The sequence below is a fragment of the Lemur catta genome, chromosome 8, assembly GCF_020740605.2.
Source record: "Lemur catta isolate mLemCat1 chromosome 8, mLemCat1.pri, whole genome shotgun sequence".
NCBI classification, from domain to species: Eukaryota; Metazoa; Chordata; class Mammalia; order Primates; family Lemuridae; genus Lemur; species Lemur catta.
In genome coordinates this window covers 9,879,776-9,904,993 of record NC_059135.1, presented here as the reverse complement: position 1 = coordinate 9,904,993, position 25,218 = coordinate 9,879,776, and the positions used below count along the sequence as shown (strand labels likewise).

Below are 25,218 nucleotides of genomic sequence, written 5' to 3'. Positions count from 1 at the left end.
GTTGTCCAGCTAATTTCTTTCTATTTTTTTAGTAGAGAAGTGTGTTTTGCTCTTGCTTAGGCTGGTCTCGAACTCCTGAGCTCAAACGATCCTCCCACCTCGGCCTCCCAGAGTGCTAGGATTACAGGAGTGAGCCACCTTGCTCAGCCTGTGTCTACTAATTATTCTTTCAACTAGCAACATTAATTTTTTAATATAAAAATTCAAGAAGATAGAAACCATGGTAGATTAATTCTATCCACACCAAACCAAAGATATTGAGATGCTCCTTTTACATGATGTGACAGTGTATTTTCCAGTGGTAGGGACACGAATATATATCACCTTACATGCTCTTTCTACAATGTACCATTGATGCTCCTCCAAGAAGATATAGGTTCAGTGTTCCTTCACCTTTCATCTGGGCAGGCTGTATCTACAGTGGAAATAACTCTGGTGATTTCTGAAAATAGGCCATCAAATGTGATAAAACTTCTACCCGGTTATGGGACACATGCCTTGGGGACCCTGAGCCACCATGTATGAATTCTGGCTTCCCTGAAGACCCTGTGCTGGAAAGACCACTTGAAGGGGCCACATAGAGATAAAGAGATGCCCAAGGAGGCCCAGCTATTTGAGGCCCCAGCTGCTTGAGTCTTTAAAGCTCAGGTGTCAGACATGTGAACAATCAAGTGTTCAGATAATTCCAGCCCTCAGTCTTCCAGCCAACACAGCTGATGCTCAGTGGAGCCAGCCTTTGAGTCTTCCAGCTGCGTCTCAGACAGTAGGGAGCAGAAAAAAGCCACCTGCCCTGTTCCCTGTATGAATTCCTAATCCACAGAATTTGTGAACATAATGAAAGTTTGTTTTATGCTATTTAATTTGGGCATCACTTGTTGTGCAGTCATACTAATTGGAACAGATAATCAGAGAATCATAAACTCTCAGAGATGGAAAAACTTTGAAAATAATTAGTCAAAGCAGTTTATTTTACATATGAGAGAATTAGTTCAGAGGGGCAGAATAATTGACCCACCATCTAACAGTTCATTAGTGGCAGAGCAAATGTTCTTTCTCTCCTTATGATGTCAGGAGGGTACTGGTCTGGAATGGAACATCCCACATGACTGAATTGGGATAAGGCCTTCGGTTTGAATGAATGTTGGTTCATATATTAATAACCCCAGATGGAGGACTCTTTCCAACTGTGATTCAACTAGATTCAACTATAAGTATTAGATGGGTAGTCTTGAAAAAAAATGCATCACTAATGTAACGCTTAATGCACAGGGAGTAATAAAAGACTGTGACTAAATAAAGCCTGAGACCACAGGAATCTTTGTGTGTCAATGTATTGCTTAGATTTTAAGCTGTGCTACAACCCTCTCCAAGTTAAAACAACATGTCAATAATCACATAATTTCAAAGCAGACTGTTCTGGTAAATCCTTTAGACCATTGTCACTTGGTTTCTTCTCTTTATCTGTTAACAGACAAACCTGCTACTTTCAGTACCAAACGGACTGAGGCTTTACATGCATCAGTCCTTCTGTGAATAATTTTGATAAATGTGCCTTTCACATTTACTTCTATGAGCACTTAAAATCTTTTTTTATAGCATAAAATCAATAACTTTGGATGCGAGGTTAATTGTGATTCTGTGCCATGAGGAAGACCAACCAAACAACTGCTCCCAATGACTTATGGTTAACTTAGGAGAGAGCCACTTTATGAAATATTATAGGCAATATACAGCAGCAGCAAAGCAGGGTCAACATTAGTTTGCAGAAATCTCCATACAGGTGGATAAGGATAAAGTGCTGCAGATTTAATCTTAAGGTCAAAGTTTTCATAATGTGCTCCTGTGACCTTAAGTCAAGTAATCGTCTAGGCAGATTGTATTTTTGATAATTTAAAAAGAAGTATTAGCAATGCAAAAAATTGCTGTATTATATAATGTGACTAAAATGTATTTTTTAAGTGCAAAAAATCTATATGGTTGTAAATTTATATAATTTCAGATCCATGATCTGTATTTTATATTAATGCCCACGAGAAAATTAATCTTGAAATATTTAAAATGGTCAGAAGTATACCACTGATAGTATGGGACCCTGCTTTAATTTTATTTGAGTCTGCTTTCTTTCCTCTCCTTCTCTTATTCTCTCTCCTTCCTTCCCTCCCTCCCTCCCTCCCTCCCTCCCTCCCTCCCTTCCTTCCTTCCTTCCTTCCTTCCTTCCTTCCTTCCTTCCTTCCTTCCTTTCTTCTTTCCTTCCTTCCTTTTCTTTCTTCTCTCTCTCTCACCCTTCCCTCCTCCCTCCCTCTTTCTCATTAGTCAAAAACATGTATTCCTGCCAATCAAGCTTCTCTTCAGCATGAGATACACAATGTTTTCAAAGAAAAATTAGGTCATTTTATTCCTTTGCCAAGAAAATTCTGGCTCTGAGAAGGCAGATGCTATGTCTACCTCAGTTACCACTGTAGCTTCAGGGAGTTACACGATGCCTATTAAAAGTAGGAAGAACATAATTATGGAAGTAAATACAAATTACAGAATATGTTCACAAAAATGGATCTCAAAGATCAGAAGGTTTTTATAAGTGCATTATTTCTCTTGTGCCACAAATACAGTAACATTTGAGCACGCGTTTTTAGCATATGCAGATGTGTCTGGTTTTCAAAATTAATAGCCCCGTAGTTAGGGCTCAGGTGCATGTGTGCGTGCCCCTGTGAACTTACTTCCTGAAATCTGAGGCCCAGCAATAGGGAAATGTACAATATACTCTGATTACACCCTCTTTGAATTACACAGGACTTACTCTTCTTTTATAAAGGGTTGACCTGTGTTTGATCCTCTCTCTGAGTTTCAAACCACATATGAAATTTTTTCTGGTAGCTTTTGCAATTTCTGGTGGGTTGTGACTAACAGGCTACAGTAAAATGGGATGGCAAATTAAGGTTTATAGGACTAAAAATACGGTTCATAATTATAGCTTTGCAAAAAAACAAAAGCTATATTTATATAGGAACCAATATCTTTCTTGCCAAAGATGCCAGATTACTCTTCAAAAGGAAAAGAAAACGCAATGTAAATGTCTAATTTTCAGATGTAAGTCAGGGGGAAATGCTATAAAACATGTAATTTCTTAGAACACTTTGAGTAGTTAAATTAGTAAAGCCTAGTAGAAAAAGCAAAGAAAGTTTGTACTAATGTGAAATTACAGTAAGAGCGTATGTCTGAAATTGTTACGAAATGGTTATTTTGATAAAAATTTCAAGGCAAATCATACATTATTGGGAAGCAGAGACCAATCAATTAAAGTCTTGATGGTTGAGAGTGAAGTCCTTCAAACACTTGATGCAAAAAAAGACCAGAAAGATTCCTCTGGTACAACAGGAATAGTTTTCTTCTTATCCATACAAAAACATCAATGCAGAGAAGTAGTATTTATCTTTCAAAATGTTGGCTGCTTGCCCTGGAACAGATGTTGGCACACTTTGTCTGTAAAGGGCCACATGGTATTTTAGGCATGCAGGCCATAGGGTCTTTCTGGCACTTACTCAACTTTTCCATGATGGTGGGGAAGAAGCCAGAGACAATACATAAATTAATGGGTGTGATTGTGTCCCAATAATACTTTATTTTATGGACACATGTCAACAAGATAGTGGAATAGGACTCTCAGCCTCATCCCTCCTCAACAGAAACATCAATTTGAACAACAGTCCACACATGAAAATACCTTTACAAGAGCTAAGGAGACCAGGTGATAGATTACAGCATCTGGTGTAGCAAAGAAATAAGAAAAGACCCATTGAAGAGTGTAGGAAGGATAGTTTTACATTACTCACATCATCTCTCCCCCAACCCCAGGCAGCACAGAGCGGGGAGAGGTATTCTCAGAGTGTGGGAACCAGAGAGGGAAGAGTGCATCAGGTGTTGCCTCAGAACTCAAAACCAGGCCCATCCCAGGAAAGCCCAGTACCAGACAGGCTGCCACAACCCTACACCCCAGGCTATACCTGTGGACTGAGTCTCCAGGCCCGTCCTGGTGCCAGGTTGGATCCCCTAGTCCCAGTTCCAGGCCTATGTGGCAGACTTGGTCTCTGGTTTCCTGTATCACCAGGCTGACCCTATAGCTGCCCCGGCTGTGGGCTGCCCTCAGCATTGGGCTGGCCCTCAGCGCCCCAGGCTTTAGACCTGCCCCAGCAGACCCCCAGGGCAGGATGGACCTTTTGGATTGAAGCTCAAGACCACCCTTGCAGACCCAGGCTCCAGGCCAGTCTCCATGGACCTGGGACCTAGACCTGCTCCCATGGACTCAGGCTCCAGGCCCTCCCCAGTACCAGGCCAGCCCCTATGGACTCAAGCTCTATGTCTACCCCAGTGGACTTATGTGTGAGGGCCAGCATCTGCAGACTTATGGGCAGTTTCTTTTTGAGGTGACAAAAATGTTCTGAAGTTGACTGAGAGGATGTATCCACAATTACATCAACATGGTAAAAACCAGTGAATCGTAAACTTTAAACTGGTGGATTGTATGACATGTGGATTATATCTCATAAAGATATTAAAAATAATTGATTCACTTTTCAGACATGTAACACTCATTTTGTGTGTGTGTGTGTGAGAGAGAGAGAGAGAGAGAAGATAAAGAAATTGGGCAGGGGGACAGTAGCTCTTAGACTCAGTTTGGAGGCTACAAGGGATATTATGGGGGCTGTTAGTGAGCTGTTAGTTACATGCCCTACTCCAAGGGGTAGACCATGCTCAGTTCTAAATGCTTGATGACATCTTGAAAAGCAGAAATACTCCTGTTAGTTCTGAATTTCCAAGAAAAGCAGAAATATGGATTTTTATTTTAAATCCCTGGAAATACAGTCAACTAATTCAAATATTAAAAACTACCATGTACATTAACACTATGATTTGATGAGCAGATAAGTTTTTTTTGCAAACATTCATTCTTGATATTTGTCAGATAATTTAACTCTTAATTCCCTGCTATCCAATTTATAAAGATTTAGTGGAGAAATTCCTAAATCTGTAAGGTCTGTTCATTTCTTCAGATTAGTGCTTCCTAATATTTTTTTGAGTAATCGATACTTTGGAGAAACTGATGAAAAATCCATATCCCCCTCCGACACACATTCAACATTTTCATGTGATTTCAGGGGTTCATGGACCTCATAATAAGAACTCTTAGCCTAGAAACAGTAAATCTTCCTGGATTAAGCCAGCTCATAGGGAGTTTGTATGTGGATGCATTTGAGTCCCACAGAGAACTGCTTCCACTGATGGTACTTTTGCATCTGGCTGTCAGTTAACATTAGGGACAGTTCTAAAAATAGCAGTAGGGACCTCATTGTTGTGAAGATAATACTGACATAACAAATAAAATGAACAATGTTATAGTGACTCTCTCTGAGGATTCTTAGTACAAATTTTCCAAAGGTCTTAGAACCAGTAAAAGCAGGGTTGATGTAGAGTAATCCGTAAACTTTTGTTGTGTAATGGAAAACTCACTCCTTCTCTGAATTGCCTGCCAGTAAGTGCAGAGCAAAACTTTGCAATGTTGCAAGGCAAAGGTTTTATACACCAACTGTCCAACTATGTCCTTGACTTCATATTATTTTTTTACTCTTAATTTTCCATTATTTTGGCTTGTTTATTTTTCATAATTTCTTAATCTTTGTTATGTTTTATGACATTTTTCACCCGGGAGACACTGGTGCAATGGGGCGTGGCAGGTCTAAAGGAGTACGTAAAAATAATGAATACATTTGGCAACAGAGCCTTACATTTAAATTTACTACCAAGAGCCTCACATTGTCAAATGAGCAATTTCTGTCGTGTGTATGTCAGGCGGGAGGGCAGAGTGGAGACCAAGGTGGACCACAGGGGTGAGGATTCATTTGTGCTTGTTACTGCATGGAAGAGAATGTCATTGTCAGATCATCTCAATCTTCCTTTCCAGTGGCATTTCCTCCTCTTCATTCCTGTTCTGCCACCTACCCTCCGACACTATTCCCTGCATTATTCCACTTTTCCCAAAGTATTCCGGTTGTCTGGTTTTATCTTCTCTCCATACCTCCATGTATCTAAATCCTACATTTTTTACAAGGCCTGTCTCCAATACAGTGCACACCAGGATTTTTTTTTCTAATTCTACTGTACCCAAGCAAGACTTAATCTCTCCTAATCCTCTACTTTTCACCCTTATTTTTCAGCCTCCTCTAACTCATAATTTTTACACTGTGCTGAAGTCATTATACTGTAACTGTGAATTTCTTAAGATGCAGAAATCTATTTTGCCCATATTGCTATAGCCCTCAGAGATTTTGGCACCATAGTTTGCACATCATTAAGATCAAATAAATGCCAGCTGGGTAATTAAGTGTAGGTATAGTCGCATGGGATGTCTGAGGACAATGTTGCTTTGGCTTGATGGTACAGAAATATCAGATCTTAATGACATTTATGCCTGTGGATGATATAACTAGGTATGACCTGAGAGCAATTTATATACAAATGTGATAATCTTGAAGGCATTGAAAGTAATAAAAAAGCTAAATACCTAGGACCTTTTCAATAATACTAATTTTAGGTCTTCAGAATGGATTAATGAAAATCTTTTAAGCCTCAAATAAACATGATAATCCTATAATGAAGAAACTGTACCTTTTGTGATATTTTCATAATATTTGGGTGGGAGGAGGGAGGTATCTACCAGAATATTGAAAAGTGCTGTACCGCTGCATTAAGGGCTAGTAAATTTGAGCTTTAGACCTGGCTTTGCCACTGATTTACTCTGTAGGCTTGAGAAATATCTTCCCTTCATTGTTATTTTGTTTTCTCACCTGAAAAATAAGTAGAATGGGCAATATATCTTTTCAGGTTTATTACAGCTTTTGGGTTCTGTGATTTTGCAAATGGAAGCTTAGTCACTTAGTTTGGCAGAATAGGAGAACACTTGTATATTCTGTTTGTTTAGCAGATGGTATAAATAAATTCACTAGTTGATATTTTATTTTGGTGCTGTCACTAGGCTCTGGCACATGAGTATTGTGAGATTGCTTCCAATGTCAAAGTGTGCCAGTGTCAAAGTGTTTTCACTGCCCTGGCATTTTGCATGGCATTTTTAAAATTAGGATAAAGATGATGAATCGGCTCCTTTCGAATTAAGATGCAGTTCAATTAAAAATAAGAGCCATGCTTCTTAAATTAGATACTGAACTGACTCAGCAGCCCCTGGAGGAATTGTGACACTGGGGGTGGCGGTGGGGGGTGGTCTGGGAATGTAGTTATTCATATAACTGGAACCCTAAAATAAATCTAGGAATTAGGTGCTGCAGAATTTCAGGAAAAAAAAAAAGATACCAGGAGCTTTTCAAGATTATTGGGGTCTTTTTGCTTTTTTCTGAATTTGTTTTCTCTTAATTTTTGCATATTAAATATTTAGAACAAATATGTGGGGCTTTAGGGAACAAAATAGTGACATTGGAGCTGCAAAGGCATAGCCAGAATTGAAAAATCAAAACGGCTTTGATAGTTGATTTGAAATGAAAGTGAGGGAGAAAGTGTGATTCTAAGGATTATTGCTTGAGGAAAATGGGTAGATTTCAAAACTACCAATAGAAATGAAAAATTTGGGAGGCAGAACATATTTTTGGACCCTTACCTTCGGTTATGTTGAGTTTGGGGTATTTTTGAAGGTTCAGGTGGGTGTCTCTAACAGGCACTGGGAAACAGTTCTACAGCCTAGAGATGGTGATCATGCACTCATAGCCATGGCTAAAGCCCTTACGGTGAAACGGCCCAGTGAGAGCAGCGAGCAAGAAGGGACCAGGCTTTTGGACAGACCTTTGGGAAACACCACATTAATGTGCCTGGTGAGGTGAGTAGAAGTCCAGGATGAAGACAAAGAAGTGATCACCCCAGAGGCAGGAGAAGAATTAGAGGCCAGACTAGTGTGTTTAAAGCCATGCAGAAATAGCCGGTTCTCAGAAGCTGGGTGGGGGTGAGAGTCCACTTAGTTCTATCGGGAGCTAAGTAATGTAAGCAGTGAAACATGTCAGTGGATTTGGTGACACTAATGAGAGCAATTTATGCAAAATGGTAAAAAGCGGAGGCCAGAGAGCAGAGACAGTGCACTTCTTATTGGTTTTTAAGTTTGGGGGTAGAAGGAGGGTCATGGTGGTGGTTTGACAGGAAGAGAGGGGAAAGTGATTTTTGTTTTGTTATCTACTTTTTAAAGGCAAGTTGGAGAAATATAAGTATAAAGGTGGAAGAGAAGTACATACAAGAATACAAGAGTGCAGTGGTGAATAGCACTTTTATTAAGAGCGATGATCATTTGTTCTCTTTTATGACAAGGCAATTTAAAAGGAACACAATATTGAAGTAACTGAGAAATCACCTGTCAGTTCCAAATAAAGTAAGGAGTGTAGGAAATTACAGTAAGTTTCCCAGTAATTAATCTGAAAGAAAAAACGTGATTTGTTTTTCCCTGAATCGTCCTGATTAAGAAATGCTTTAAAGTTTTAACTAACGTTTAAAAATTTTTCACGCACATAGGTGTACTGAAAATGTCAGTAAGAATTTATGAGGCAGAAAGCAGGTTCCAGGGCGGTCTAGACCAGCAATTCTCAACCTTTTTGGCACCAGGGACCAGTTTCATGGAAGGCAATTTTTTCATGGATGGGCGTGAGGGGATGCTTTTGGGACAATTCAAGTGCATTCCATTTATTGTGCAGTGAAACCTCTCTGCTAATGATAATCTGTATTTGCAGCCGCTCCCCAGCGCTAGCGTTACCGCCTCAGCTCCACCTCAGATCATCAGGCATTAGAGTCTCATAAGGAGTGTGCAACATAGATCCCTCACATGTGCAGTTTACAGTAAGTTTTGCTGCCCTATAAGAACCCAATGCAGCTGCTTATCTGACAGGAGGCGGAGCTTATGCAGTGATGTGAGTGATGGGGAGTGGCTGTAAGTACAGACGAAGCTTCACGCTGGCTTGCTTGCCCCAGTGCTCACCTCCTGCTTTGTGCCAGGTTCCTAACAGGCCACAGACTGGTACTGGTCGGTAGCCCGGTGTATAGGGACCACAAGGCTATACTAACGGAAAACATGAGCAAAGGAACACAGATGTTTGCAGAATGGCAAATATTCTAACAAAACTGTGAAAAGGGCAGTGAGGGGGAGTGAGGGTTGATTAGGAGTGTGGACAGGGCTGATGTAGAGGGTCTTGAATCTGAAGCTTGGATGCAAACATACCTATTGGATTCACTTTTATGTTTTGATCTTTTGGATCACTCTTTCATGGTTGGGTTGAACTTACTAGTACTATAGTTTCACAGAAATATATATATGTTTATATATAAATGTATGAGTATACACACACACACACACACACACACACATATGCAATTAAGTCCCACCAACATTATGTCACAGATGCTGTGGACCAGACATTGTGCCAAGTGCTGTCTGGAATATAAGGTGAAGGCTGTCTTTGGTTTATAAAAAAGTGTAATATCCACCATGGAAGGGCAGAAATTCTGCTTCTTCCTTTAGCACTTTTTCATCTCCTAATAAACCTTTAGGTTGAGCTTGTCTCGTTTTTACAAAAGAGAGAAATAATAATCTAGAGACTCTAAACTTAAAAAGCAGGTAACCTAGGGTGGTCAGTAGCCAAGCTCACCTTTGAATTTCTTCTATTTTTTTACCTTGAGACTCTAAGTTGTTAAAAAAAAAAACAAACTATTACTTTTAACTAGTTTTCCTGGGATTTTGGAAGAACTGATTAAGAAAGACATGTTAATTCAAATTAATAATTATTTTAAAAAGAAATAGAAAACTATGTAGTCAATATCCTGGAAGCTTAAATGTATTTTAATGAGATACATTGTTTATTGTTGTTGGTTTTCCTTGACTGACAGGCTTTCTCCTCAGAGGAAAATTGCTGTAATAACAGAAATTGTGCAAAATTTGAAACTCAAAGCTACTCTGAGCTATTTTAATAATGGATTCTTTTGTCAAAATGAATTTTTAAAAAGTTAAGAAATGGTACAAACACCCAAATTTTGAGAGTACACTCAAATCTATTCATCTAATTGTATTTTTAGCAACAAAAATGTCAAGATACATAAAATACTTCATTCTGTGTTTTAAATGCAGGTTCACATGTTAAAATAATACTCTGGCTATTTTGGGGACCCTAAGACGTGCATGTCATTAAGCATTTTTTATGAGAGAGCCCCATGACTTAAGCCCCCTTCTCCATCTACACATTCCCCCTAGTTGGTTGGTTTCTACTTTCTGAGAGTCACCCTGAAGACCCTTAAATCTATCTCTTGCTCTCATCTTGTCACCAACTCCACTTTTACACCCAACTATTAATATTTACCTGACTTCTCCACTTGAATGAATAAAGGACATCGAGCATCATCCCCCTTCCCACCTCCAACCCATTCTTCCCTCCCTTAGTCTTCCCCAACAGAGTAAATTACACTTCCATGCACTTAGGAGCTCAAGCCCAAATCATTGGAGTTGATTTCTTTCCTTCCTTCATGTAATCCACTAACACGTGCTGTTTAGTATATATGTACAACTTTGTAGCCTATCTTTTATGTACAGTTACATTGTGAGCCTTTGTTTCCATGTGCTTAAATATTTTTTGCAAATTTGGTTTATAAAGGCTCCATAAGTAATCATGATGTAGATGTTTTAAGTTTATTTAACCATTTCTGTACTGCTGGGTATCTAAGTTCTTTCTAAGTCTTGCTATCATATGCTGCTAATTTTACTGAATACTTATCTGGTGCTTACTGTGTGCAGGCACTGTTCTGGCACTTTGTAATACAAGTGATATAACACATTTAATCCTTACAACCTTTGAGATAAATACAATTATCATCTCTGTTTTGCAGAGGAAGACTCTGAGGCAGAGAGAGATTAAACTTGCTCAAGATTATATAGCTGGAAAGAGGGGAAGCTGGGGATCAAACCAAAGTGGTTTGACTCCAGAACCTGTGTTCTAAGTCAGACCACTCTGTTATCTTAGATACATCACTTTTTGCTTCGATTTATTTACACCAATCTGCATGTAACTGATCATTTTTTTAGAATTTATTTTTAGAAGTCGATCAATAGGCATGAACATTTTAAATGCTTTGAATAGAACATATTACAAAATTACCCTCCAGAAAGATTGTACTGACCTTATCAACTAACACTCTCGATGTCAGTTGCTGGGTGTCCTTTTTATAGTGCTTACATCAATATTGGGCACGATAATTTCAAAAAATATTAGGCAGTTTATTCAGAATAAATTGTATAATATTTGCGGTTGCATCTATTTGATTACCAGAGGGCCTGATTTATTTTTTCACGAGTATGCTAGCAATTGTATTTCTTTATTTTGTGAATTTCTTACATTTGGCTTTTGACAACTTTGCTACTGGAATTTTCATTTCTCATACTGAATTACAGAAACCATATATTGAGATTAACACTCTGAGTTTGTCAAATATATTGCTTATGTTTTTTTTTTTTAACACAGTTGTCATTTGGTTTTTTATTTTGTTTATGTTGTTTACTGAAGCCTAGACATTTTAAAATTGGTTTTTGTAGTTGCATCTAGCTTAACCAGTCATACAATTAATCACCTATATTTACTTCTGAATTGCTTCTTGTATTATGAATTATTAGAAGTCTCTCTACTTATTTAATGCTTAGATATACATCGTAATTCCATGAGTCAGAAAAAAAAATTAACGATCTCAATTTTTATTATGTATAATTTTACCTACAACATATGAGATAGAATTTGGACTCAATTTGAATGAAAGTAAACTTGTAAAACTTTTTCTTTAATAGTTTCAGGATCTGAGACATTGATAAATGTATAGACTAGTTCTAAGACCTGTACTATATATAGTATTTATATACTACTGCTACTAATAAATAGGCTATAAATGAGTACCGTATTTTTTGGCCATGCATGTTAGCCTTCAAATTATTTACTAAAATCTCCTTAATTTCATTTATCGCTTTTCTTGGTTTCTATTTCTTCCACCTTCATGGAGGTAGAGCCACCTAATTGCTTCAATGTGTGACTCTTCTCCACCATCCCTCTGTGTCAGGCGTCCCAGTAAAGTGACTTTTCTAATTCATTAGCTTCAGGAAGCTTCATAAGATTTAGTAGAAATCTCATTTGACTGAGAGTCAAAAAGTTTTCTCCAGGGCTGTTGACTCTCCTGAGGAGCCTCCGCACAGGATGAGGTGAGACTACGCAGACAGGTTCTAGGTCACTCAGGGCTGCCTGGCTTTCTCTGTTTTATCTAGAGCTGTGTTAAGAAGCAAGCCTCCAACGAAGATGCCTTCTGGACCTATCCAAGGAGGATGGGCATTAAAACTCCTGGAAACATCTTAAGATGGAAGAAATGAGCTTGCTCTCTAAGAGCAGTACTAGATGAAGTTGCAAGGAATAAGTTCCTGGTGGTGGAGCCTGAAAGCTTCCTCTCTCCCCCTCCTGCCCAGGAGGCTACTTGCTCAAGTAATCCTTGATGCTGAAACTGCTTTCTAAACAGAGTGAGTCTGCTTAAATACAGGGGCTTTATTTTGCTCAGGGGCTGGCTGACTTCTGCCAGCATTTGATTTTGGTTTTTTTTAAGCTTTCTATAGACAGCATTTAGCTTCTCAAAAACTGTTGAATAAATACTTAAAGAGTGTCCTTGTGCAGTGGGTACTGAATTAAAAGCCTGATCAAGGATTTCTGCAGGTTTGGGTTCAATCCTGGTTTTAAATAGTCATGTTCCATACTGAAGTATGTAAGGATAAGGGGGCATCTTGTGCAACTCATTCTCAAAAAGTTCAAAAACAACCATATATATATATATATACACATATATATGTTTACACACAACCATATATACACAGAGAGAAAAGGATAAAGCAAATTTAGCAAAATGTTAGCATTTGGGGAGTCTGGAAGTTCTTTGCACTTTTCTTGCAATTTTTCTTTAAGTCTAAAATTAAGGAATTAAATAAGTTCCAAACTTAATATTTTTAAGAAAAAAATTGGAAGCTGCTCGAAAACTTGGTAAATATCTGGACTAGAAAATTTAAAATGACTCTCCACAGTTCTATAATTATGTATTTACTTGATCCTGTGAGTCTAGATTCTTTCATAGAACAACTTATCCAGTGGAGTATTCGTCAAATATGGTATAGATATATTTGGAGAAATAATGTAAAATAAAATTCAGTCATCTAAGATGTCATTTTGTCATTGTTTGTCATCACTGGTTGCAATAGCATAGGAGACCCACACAATAGTTGTAAAACTTCTTAGTTTTACACTGTCATGGATAGAATGCGGAAGGATACTGGAGAGCTTTATTACTTATTTGCAAATATCAGACATTTTTAAATACTATGATTCATCAATTAAAATGCATGCTAATAGCTGAGCATCTTAAAATGATCTGTAAGGAAAGAGCCTGACAATAACCACAAATAGAAATAATGTGAATGGTCAAGGTAATGTTAATGAAGCATTAAACCAAAAGATGTTTCCTGAAAAATGAAAAATTAAATTCCAGTAAATGGCAAAAAGCAATAGAGGATTGAAAAAGACTAATTTAGCTTTTAATTTAAAAAAATAAGTCAAGAGAACTGAAAAGTACAATTCTTACCACTTAATTAAGGACCTCTATTAAGATAATGTCTCAGCTGTTGGGTTTTGGAGATTGGCCTCCATCACCCTCTTCCTCATTTCCTTTCTTTAAATAACAAGGTTTTAAAAAACATGCACACCTTGAAGATTAGTATGTATATTTTTCAGAATGGCAAGCCAGAAAGAAAATAAGATTGTATAGCATGATAGGCAATTATGTGGAAACACATAAGCACAGTTTTCATATTCAATAGCCTCAGAAAAGCTATTGAAGGTTCTGTTTAGTGTGCCTATCGTATTTCTGGCTGCTCTAAATTGCTCTTCACCAAGACTCCTCATATTAGCTGTGAAATGAACGCAGTTCCCTACTGAAGAAACAATTAAAACTCATTATTTGATGCTCAGAAACAAATAGTTGTACTGAGATATGCACACAACACCCTGAATGTTTTCTAAGCCTGAGACTGTCCTTCAATAAAAATTTTAAGTAGATGTCTTGAATTCAGAAAACACTGGTACCACTGAGGTACTTAGTTCTAAGAATCCACAAATCTGAACACTATAGAAGTTCATCATAATGAATTCCACACCAATCAAAATTGAATATAAAAAAGTCGGCCACTAATTTTGGTCAGGAAGAAATAAGCTAAAGAAGGAATGATTAACTTAGAGTTGGGTCCTCTTGAGTTATGAACAAATTACAAAGCGATGCAGAACAGCAAGACAGCATTGACAGGGTTCCTCAGATTCTGTTGTGATTTTTTGTAAATAGACTTAGGTTTGGGATGATTTTATGAAGCTATTTTTTAAATTAAACTTTTATAAAAATATTATTTTAAAATACAGCCTTTTATCCCCCTTTAAATTACACTTTCATTTTCATGCTGATGTGAAGAATTGGTTTTGCAAAGGAATTAAATACTTTTTCCCTGATCATTTTGGCTCCTCTTTCTGTGTGCCTATTTTGCTCGCAGTTCCTTCTCCTGGTCCACAATCTATAATTCAGTTCTATTTCTCCTGTAGCTAACAGCTTTCTCTCAGTAATGTGCAACTCTAGAGGCTTAACTTTCATCTACCCATCCTAGGAACCTGTGCCATGCCAGAAAGAAAGAGGGTTTGGAAATTAAGGAAAAGTGACTATCAATGCTTTTGAGAGATTAGGGCCAGTTTTTCATAGGGATCCTGAAATTTCTTTTAGATTTAGAGTCCTGTACAATTTTTTTTAAGATCTAGTTTTATTTTTTAATTGAAAAATAAAATCAAATATATTTATTGTGTACAATAAAACGTTTTGAAATATACAGTATATGCATTGTGGAACAGCTAAATCCAGCCAAAGAACATATGCATTAATTCACATAGTTATCATTTTTGTGTTGAGAACACTTAAAATCTATTCTCTTAGCATTTTTCAAAAATGCAATATATTGTTAATAACTGTAGTCACCATGTCGTGCACTAGATCTCTTGAGCTTATTCCTCCTAATTGAAATTTTGTCTCCTTTGACCAACATCTCCTCAACCTCCCCCAACCCAACACCACTACAGTCCCAGCTCCTGGTAACCACCTTTCTACTCTCTACTCTTATGAGTTGGAGTTTTTTAGATTCAATTTTTAATGTTTGTGCAAGTTCCAATTATTACAAACTATTGGTAGGAAACAAATCTTCCAATATGCTCTTTGTTTGTGTATAGGTTTTTCCTCTTTTAGAAAGACTAGGGAGAACCACAAACGGAGGATAAATAGCTCAACCTCACTGTTGTCATCAGACATTATACAGGGACAAAAGTTAAGAAAGCCATATAGTTTTAAGTCTAAATTTGACTCTATTGGGATTGGTTGGGAAGAGGGGAGTTTTCTTGCACATAGGAAGAGCCAATGATAATCCTTAAATTTGGCTATAAAAGTTAGCAATTCTAATTGTAGACCTGAAATCCAGAGCCCCAAACACAAAGTTTAGAGAAGAACTCTTTGCCCTTCACCACACAATGTTTAGTGTCCCAAGTTTCATGAGTTCTCTAAGTAGGAGACATTTTAATACAGGAGCCGCTTGAATGACAACTGTGACCAAAATGTGTCCACTGATAGCTTTTCCTCTCCATTTCTCTCCCTTTTATGATGTATAGTTGTGTAGAGTTCTGCATTAGAAAATGCCTGAATTTTCCAACTCAAAATTGAATTTGCAAACATTAAATTTGTAAATATTAAATTACTTGTCACCTAATCCTTTTTGTTTTCCCTGAAGATTCTTAGCCAGCAACCAGTTTTCTGGATGAGAAATCAAAAGTACTAAAAATAGCAGCATTATAATCAATTGCTTAAACAAAGAGATTGACTTAAGTCTGTTGAATGGACTCTGCATTTCTTGTGCAGTGTGAAATGTTTTACATCCTCTGTTTGCCAGTTCTGGTTCTTTAATTCTGCTCATTATATATATAAAAAGCCTCCCATCCCATTTTCAGCTTCCTTTTTTTTTTTTTTTTTTAACAGAAATGCTGGCATGCAACTTACCTCCAGGAATAGCTCAGAGCTGATGCTCTCAATTTAGTCATGAGAATTACATTACATTTCTCTCCTCTTTGGAAACACTCTTTTCCAATCTCTGCAATCATGACCCTATAAGAGCTAGGTGATTTCAATCAAAATGAAACATATATTTTTGAAGAATATATAGGAAGAAGCACATTTCATAACAATATCTATAGGAACATGTCTTCCTTTGAAAAAGAAGGGTTTGTATGTAAAGCTCAGCTCCAATATATTGAAATGCATGCCTGCGTATTAGGTTGAAAAGATTTTCAAATAATGACGATAACATATAACAATGGTGGAAAATTTTCATGCTGGAAAATACCTACTAGCAAGGTTTATAATATATATTGAAAAGAATCCAAGAGAGCTGTTGGATGGTCTTTTATTTCTCACCATACAATTCTATTTCTGAAACTTTTTCCCAGTCATTTTTTTTTTTATTTCAGCATATTAAACTTTTTTTTCTTTTCAAAGAATTTATCAGATTAATGTACCTGTTGAAATGAGCTAGTTAAGAGTAGCAACATCAGGCCTGTATGTGATTTTGTTAATGGTCCATATAAGCCAGTTTTGTATATTCAAAAGAATACTTTCCAGCCGTGTATTTAATGAATTATGGAACTTTATCAGACAATATCTCGAGAATTCTGTGTACTTACAGAAGCACAGTTTTCAGACTTGTCTTCTACAAAACCAATTTGGCAGGGCGTCCTCTGATTCTGCAACCAGTAATCTGTTGACTCAAGCAGGCTATTACTGCAAAGAACCTGGGGAAATGAGAGAAAACCTCAGTGCTTATTCAGCAAAGCTTTCTATTTAATCAGGCAGGTCTTTAAAACAAAACAAACAAACAAACAAACAAGAAAATCCACAAAACTTGTAGGTGTTTTTTTTTTCCCCTAGGAGCATCTGTACATTAGAAAAAACTTGCAGGATAATAGCAACTATAGAATATGTAAAACATCCAACCAAGAACTGGCTTGAGAGGAATACATTGATCTTAATACTGATATTTCTTCTCTCATCAAATCCAACACATGGTAACTTCAATGTATGTGTGACTTTTGCATAATTTGCAATTACATGATTGTTTTGAGGTCTGGCTCAATTGCCAATGGGGATCAAACTTCATTTAGTGTTAGGGTTCTTTCATACTCTTTTTGAAATTTTTTTATTTAAAAAAACATAGTGGTTTTCTTTTTGGTATGATATTGATTCTTCAGTTCTTCAGCTCTGCTAATATGCTGAAATACAAAAAAATAAATAGTATAGATTTGAAATAAGGTATGATTTTTCTAGAATACCTAGAGTACCATGTTAAATTTAAGAAGTATTAGGAATAAGTAAAGTGCATTCAAATAACCATTTTCTATAGTATGATAAAGCAAAAGGAATTTGAATATATATATATTGACAAAACCAAATATGATTACAAAGGCCTATTTCTGGGCTTAGATTTTTAAAGCAAGGAAGAACAAATATATTTTGGAGCCAAAATATTTTGAAGATAAAAATCTCATAAATAACAAAATGATTCAATTTAAAATATGTCTTTACATTATCCAAATACTGTATATTTTTTTCCTCATCTTATTTAAGACTTCCAATGCATTTCTGGTACCCTCTACTTTATTAGGGTACATGTCTGCTAATATTGGACTACTACTTTCACTTAAGCAACATAACAAATTTAATCACTTTGGTTAATGCTTCTAAAATAGAATGATACTTCAGTTACATTTCATTTGTACAACAAAGGACTGTCTTGTTTTGTAAAGATAGAGATACATTAACTTTTGTCTCTGTATAGAGTTAATCAAATGTAATTATAACACATTTTTATAATATTTTTGTTCTAGAAGAGTATTATAACACTACTTTTAAACCTTTTCCCACTCAATGTTTATTATTACCTAGTGATGATAAATTTCCATCATTCATTTCCAGAACAGTACAAAGAGACACTTTGTGGATGAGGAAATAATTGAATGATAAACATGGTTATCACTGCAAACAGATACTGGCTATGGAATTCCTCAGTTCTTTTAAAGATTTCACCTAAACTGTGGTTCTTACAGTGTGGGCTAGGACCTCTAAGGGCCCGTGAGATCTTTCAGAGGATGCAGTGGTCAAACTATTTTTATAATAGTAGTAAGATGTTATTTGTCCTTTTCATTCTCATTGTCTCATGAGTATTCAGTGAAGTTTTTCAGAGGCTACATGATGTGTCATAGCACAACAGACTGTAGAAGCAGCTAGGGAAGCTCAGCTGTCTTCTACTAAGTCAGACGTTAAGAAGATTTGCAAACATGTTAAATGGAAATCACTCTTCTCACTAAAAGGTTTTGTTTTGGGAAACATAAATATTTTGTATAAAAATGTTATGTTAACATGTTTATTATTATTTTGAAATTATTTTTAAAATAATAAGTTATTGTTATTTTAAAATTTTCATTTTTTTTAAATTAAGCAAATAAATAAAAATATGTCCTAGCTTTAATTTGTAATATGGAAAATAGCACTAAGGGTATACACAAAAGTTTCTCGAGGTCTACTCTTGTTAGAATGCAAAAGAATTTGAGGTTCAAAAAAACTGAGAACCATTGACCTGGATGAATTTTATTCACAGTAGAAAAAGGGTCTAAGTCCACATCCCCCATTGTCCTTTACTTTTAATTGCAGCATAGAATAAAGTGTAAGCGCATGGACATAGGTGGTCTCACTGGGATGACCTTGGGCAGATCACATTAACTCTGAGTCTGTTTCCACACCTGTAAATGGGCATAATAATACCCACCTGGTGAGATCACTGGGTTATTCAGTGAGATGCTGTATGTGAAACACTGAAACATGCAAAGGGAAGGTTATCCTCTCAGAACATGGTTTCTATTCTCACTATTTGAAGGAAACTGCAAAGGACAATAGAAAGTTGGGTGCCTTCTGCCTGAAATTAGAGGATTGAAAGTATTTTAGATGTGTTAAGGCAAATTTTTTTTAGCAAAGATTCTGGTCTAAGGTGTAATTTTAGTTATGTATTTTGTAGTATGAATAGTTACAGCTACTATTTTTGTATGCTTGGAATCTTCCGGGAATTGTGCTAGAATTTTCATATATATACTTTTTTACTTTTACATTTAATCTTTCTTGCAATGCTATAAGGTAGGAATTATTTTAAAGATAAGGACCTATACAAAATTCTCATTTTGAAGATGAAGACCTTGAGACTCACACAGATGGGAGTTTCTGTCCCAAGTTGTTTGGAGCCTCACTTTGGATCTGGTCTTGAAGACAACAAGACCTATGTGTGAAATCACTTAACAAGGCTGCCTTCCATTCTCATACCAATGGGTCTGATTTGGGGTGTGTTTCTGAAAACTTATGTGCTTCTAATTGTTATAAATAAAACTACATTTTTATGGACTTCCATGTTAAAGTTAGTTTTCTATCAATGAAACTCTGAGGTGACATTTTTCTTGTAGGAGGGGAAATTTCTTTTCCTCCTACGAGGATGTGATGTAAATTATACAATTGAATTGATCTACTTGGCAAGTCTTATCAGTATTTCAGTTTCTCAAGGGAAAGCATGCTTTTACTTCTATTTGAGTTACCATGAGACAAACTGATGTCATCACGCTTCTGCTCCTTGCCTCCCCCTAGAACTCAGGACACCCATCAATACAGCAAAGCACTTATACTATTAATTCTGCATCATAAGAACTTTAGAGATTTAATACAGGCATCGAATGATCATACTGGTTAATAAAATGCTTCACAATGCAATTTAATAAATCTTCTGATTACAATCACTTCTTAGCCATTCCAAAGCTCACCCTCAAAAGTCAGGCCCTGGACCCTGTATATGTTCTAATATATTTAGGGCACATGCTACCATGGTTGCAACACAATGTCAACAGAAAAAAGTAACTGTCACTTATCAGCATTTGACTTATTCTTGTCCTAGATCAGCCTTAGGTAGGGGACAGAGTTCAAACACAATTCCCTTGAGGCTTTCAGGAAAATAGTGGGCAGAGTGGGCACATTTTCCTTGTAAAAAACCTAGAGGTGGAGGAGGAGGTGCCGAAAGCCGTCAGTCTGACAACTCACACTTCGAGATTCCTGCAGATGGGAAAGGGGCTGTCTGTAGATGAGGCTGGCTGGAGAAGAGCTGCCTACCTGTGGGCTTTCACCTGCATTTAACTTCTCTAGCAGAGGGAAATGTGCACAGATGGGTGAATCTTTCAAGCCTTCTACTTTAAAGTTATTTGGGTTCTTGCACCTATTTTTAAAATATTAATAAATGACAACTAATAATTTACAAAGATCCCGTTCTGTCCTATCCAAGAAGTGAGGAAAACGTCAAGTGATTTATGGACCCACTTACTCAATGGAAAATGCTAGAAACACTTCTTTTTTGGCTATTCCATGTCCCTTGGGATACTGAGTATCTTCCCCAAGGCACATCTTTGCTTTTGAGAAAACAGAAACAGCTGAGTAAGGAACTGGAATTTAGAATAAAACCTAAATCTTTTGATGCTTAAGAAGAAATGTTTTGAAGAGAGAGCTTCTTTGTTTGGAGAGTATTCATTCACATGTAACTTTAAAATTTCAATTTTATCATCATAACTAAAAATCAGTTCATCTGATTAGATCAATAGTTAAAATAAGATATATTTTCCCATAAATTTCATTAATATGTAGATTATTAATTACTAAACATTAATATTCTTTAACTATTGGCCAAATAATACTACTCTTATTAAAATAGCCTTGAGCTAAGGCACTAACATATTTCATCTGAATTAAACTCCTAGATTTGTGAGGTAGAATCTAAGGGCTAATATATGTGAAGTGCTTAAAACAATGCCTGGCTTATTGTAAGTGCCCAGTAAAAGTTATCTATCATACTAAGTGTTATTCCCTTTGCCCAGGCTTAGAGGGGTCAATAAGTTGTCTAGGTACTGAAGAACTAGAATTTGAGTCAGGCTGTCAGATCTTAGAGCCTACACTTAAGCAGTGCTCCATTGCACGTTGGTGAAATTACATAGTTTCTTATCCTCAGGTTCTATCAAATCACAGTCTACACATCTATCCATCCCTCTCTGAGCCCTGGTATGGGTGGTTAGGGGGTTTGAGTCCCAGTCGTGACTCACTGTTAGCTATCTGTGTAGTTAAGTCAGCCACTAGCTTCCTGCCTCCACTTGCCTTTTGTAAACAATCAAATCAAGAGAACTGAAGGCCCCTTCTACACCAAACATTGTGTGATTCCTTCTCCTTCCTCTTTTGCTCCTCCTGCCTCTTCATTTCCCAAATACATTAACAGGCAAATAAACAAAGATAATAAAAATGCAGGCTTCCGTAAACTGCTTAGCATCGTATGTTAAGCAATTCCAACCTGTGAAAAGCTTTTGGCTTAATGGGTTGGAGAAATCATTAGAAGAGGAGTGCTTGAAGGAAGAATATGTGCTTGAGAATTTAATGATTTTGAAGCTCTGTGAATAAAATCTCCCCATTGAGTCACTTTCTGAGGGGGTGGGGGATAGAAAACCTCACCAGGCTCTCAATGGCTCATTTATTTATCTGCTATTTTTAGTTGTGGGCTTACCTATTTAAGAAGAAGAGCTAATAACGAATGTTCTATGTCTTCATAAGTTTGAAATAATAATGGCACATTTTTCTCTTAAAATTTCACAAGTGTCCTAAATAAGGAAGAAAGGTCCTTTTGCTCCATGTGACAGTTACATTCCTTTTTATATAGAGAACCAAGTTGCAGGAATTTAGTATCGATGTTAGACAGAGAGGGACAAATAAACTCTTTGTAACTCAGAAAGAGTCCTAAACATTTCTAAGTGATACCTTATATTTTTTTAAGGTAATTTAGATTGGAGAAGACAGTAACTTATGATTAGTTACAGAGGTTTGGAGGCAGAGCTGAAATTCTATTCCATTCCATCTCTTACTGAGTGAGAGAGTCACTTAACTTCTGTGGGACTTAGTTTTTGCATTTATTATATGAGGGCAATTAATTCTAAACCACTTCAGAAGATTGTTCCAAGGATCAAGTAAGACAATGTTTGTAAAGGGCTAACCTCTTAACAGACTGGGCAATGGATGCATGACTGTTCTTAGTATCAGAAATGTGGTAAAAATTAGACAGTGTCTTTTCCATCTCAACATTATTTTGACCTTTTCACATCTGACAATTTCTCTTCTTTTATTTATTATTTATGATATGTCATTCTTATTTCTCCTCTTCCTTCTCTACTTTCCTGCTTCAGTCAGTATTTAGTCTGTAAATGGTCATTGAGCTCTTCTGATGTTAGACACTGGGGACATTAAGATGAATAAACTCCAATAGAGAAAGAACAAGCACTCACAGGACTGTAATAAAGGAAAACAGGTGCTTTGATCAATGACAATCCAGGTCAGATATCACTAAGGATGGAGTGGTTAGTTCTAGCAGTGGGAAGGGATGAAAAAAGACTTTACACTTGACCAGAGTGTTGAAAGACGAATCTGAGTTTCCTGGAGGTGTTAGGGAAGGTGGGGAAGCCATATCTCCCTTTTAAACTAGTATTTCCTCCTCTGATGACCAATGTTAAGTATTCCCTATAATTTAGCTTTCAGTGTGTTGCTCTTTCATTCCCCCCAATCATTTTCCTTGCCTCCTAGTCACTCACGGACTCTCAGGGCATTAGTGACCACCTGGAGGGATGACTCACTCATCTGTAGCTCCAGCTTTGACCTTTCTCTAGAGCTTGGCTTTTCACATTTCTAACTGTTCGTTGTTCCTCTTGGATCTCTTGCTGTCATCTTGGACTATTCCTTTCTACATTCAAACTCCCTCCCTCCCCGATTCCAGTGCCTAAAAGAAACCCAACTCCCTGACTTCTCTATTTGTAGTTGATAGCACAACAATCCTCCCAGTTACCTGGCTTGAGACTTCTCTGCCATCTGGAATACCTCTTTATCTAGTTTTGGTCTTACAGTTTGCTCTCCAAAGTTTAATTTGTTCTCTACAATGGTGACTAATACAGAACTGGTCTTTATATTTATGGAGCTTAAATAAATAAAGAAACATTAAAATACACATTTAATCACAAATGTGGTAGGTGTTATGAAGAATTCAACACGGTACAATGATATAAGATAAAAGGGATGAAGATTGCTATGGTCTGAATGTTCATGTCCCTCTAAAATTCATAACCCCAATGTGTTGGTATTAAGAGGTAAAGCCTTTGAGAAGTGATTAGGTTAAGAGGGCCTCAACCTTATGAAGGGGATTAGTGCTCCCATAAAAGAAGTTTGAAAGAACGTTTTTGCCCTTCTCCCATATGAGGACAGAGCAAGAAGTCACCACTATGAGGAATGAGCACTCACTAGACACTGAATCTGCTGTCACCCTGATCTTGGAGTTTCCAGCTTCTAGAACTGTGAGTAATAACTTTCTGTTGTTCATAGGTTACCCAGTCTAAGGTAGTTTGTTATAGCAGCAATAATGGACTAATACAGGGATGATACTTGCGAATGGAAGTTAGGGAAGGCTGGACATACACAGGGGCCCTAATCATTCATATTTAATTCTCTCTCCCATCACTCTTTCTCCCTTACTCCTTACCTCTTTAATCTATCTAGGTCACTGAAACCACATTAAGGAATAAGAATCTAGGCTTTGAAGACAAACCAGGTTTCAGATTCCAATTTTTCCATTAATTACCTGTTCATCCAAGGCTTCACTTCACCTGTAGAGCCTCAATTTTCCCATCTACAAAATAAGGGTGGTATCCCCACGCACAATGAGGGATCTTTTATAGACATTAGAAATAATGAATGCACATAGGATATGATTAAGTGTTCGTAAAGAGTAATTATCATTATTATTAATGTTACTGATGTTATATAATTCTCTCCCAAGACCTTATCCTCAGTTGACTGACCCAACAAACATCAGTATGGATCTTCTAGTACTATCACAACCTAGGCTAGGCCCTACAGAGTGCGGAAGAAGGACAATATTTGCTGTGGGTGAGGCCCAAAATTTCATGGGCTTGTTGCCAAACAATGGCCTAGCATTCAAGACAGATCCTAATTCAGCTCCCACCTGCTAATCATACAATGAATAGTTATTAAGCTCCAATGACTAAGATATTGCACTTTTCCCAATTTAGGTGTTTTCTAGGCTTTGTCTCTGATTATTCTATTCTGCTGTAATCCACTGGTTTACTGAAGAGGTTCATCTCACAGCCTTTATGATGCAAACATTTTTCCTCACTTCATTCCACCTGCCCCCTGAACATTTATTTCATCAATGCTCTTCTCCAGCCATCAAGATCTAACTGAAATCAAGCCCGACTTCAGTGTCAAATATTTCTTAATTTCTGTGAAATATTTATAATGAAAACAAAAGTTCTACCTCAGAATATTGGAATGTGCATGCAAGTCTTTTCCTTCCCCATATATATGAGTATTAAAGTATTTTATTCAATTTCTATATCACAATTTTCTCCCAGCATATTGTTGGTACTGAGTAACTGTTTGTTATTTGACAACAAAGTCTCTTTTATTTGATGTAATAGAGATGTATAATTTTCCTTTCCAATGACTGTGTTTCCAAACAAAAATCTGTGAATTTGAAAAATGATGCGGTATATTCATTATGAAGAAAAGTTATATCTATGCACACAATGATGTTTTATATTTCTGCAAGGCTTTTATTTCCCTCAAGAATTTTACAAAAAGATAACAAAGAACTTTACTGTTGAGTAGGATCCCTACTTTCTAGTACTATACTATCAAAACATTTCATTTTCTGATCATTGTAAGCACAAAGATGTGAAACATTGTCAAAGCTCTTAAGAGAGGGAAATGCCACACACAAAATACTGTATTTGCTTAATGTATGCATTGTGATTTATGATAGAATCCTGCTTAAAATTAACTACATAAGTTATCAGAACAGGGAATTTACTCTTTTCTTCTAAAGAAATTTATCCTTTTCCCCACCCCACCCCCAACCAGCTGAACTCA

The 25,218-nt window shown here is 36.8% G+C and overlaps 1 protein-coding gene across 1 annotated transcript in view; it reads right to left on the bottom strand.

The window, feature by feature from the left end:
• Positions 1-25,218, bottom strand: part of LOC123644096 (SPHK1 interactor, AKAP domain containing) — a 97,484-nt gene that overhangs the window by 57,144 nt on the left and 15,122 nt on the right. The window contains exon 2 of the mRNA XM_045560273.1: positions 16,854-16,961. Coding sequence (XP_045416229.1) covers positions 16,854-16,961 — 108 coding nt within the window. The remainder of the gene's footprint in view (positions 1-16,853; positions 16,962-25,218) is intronic.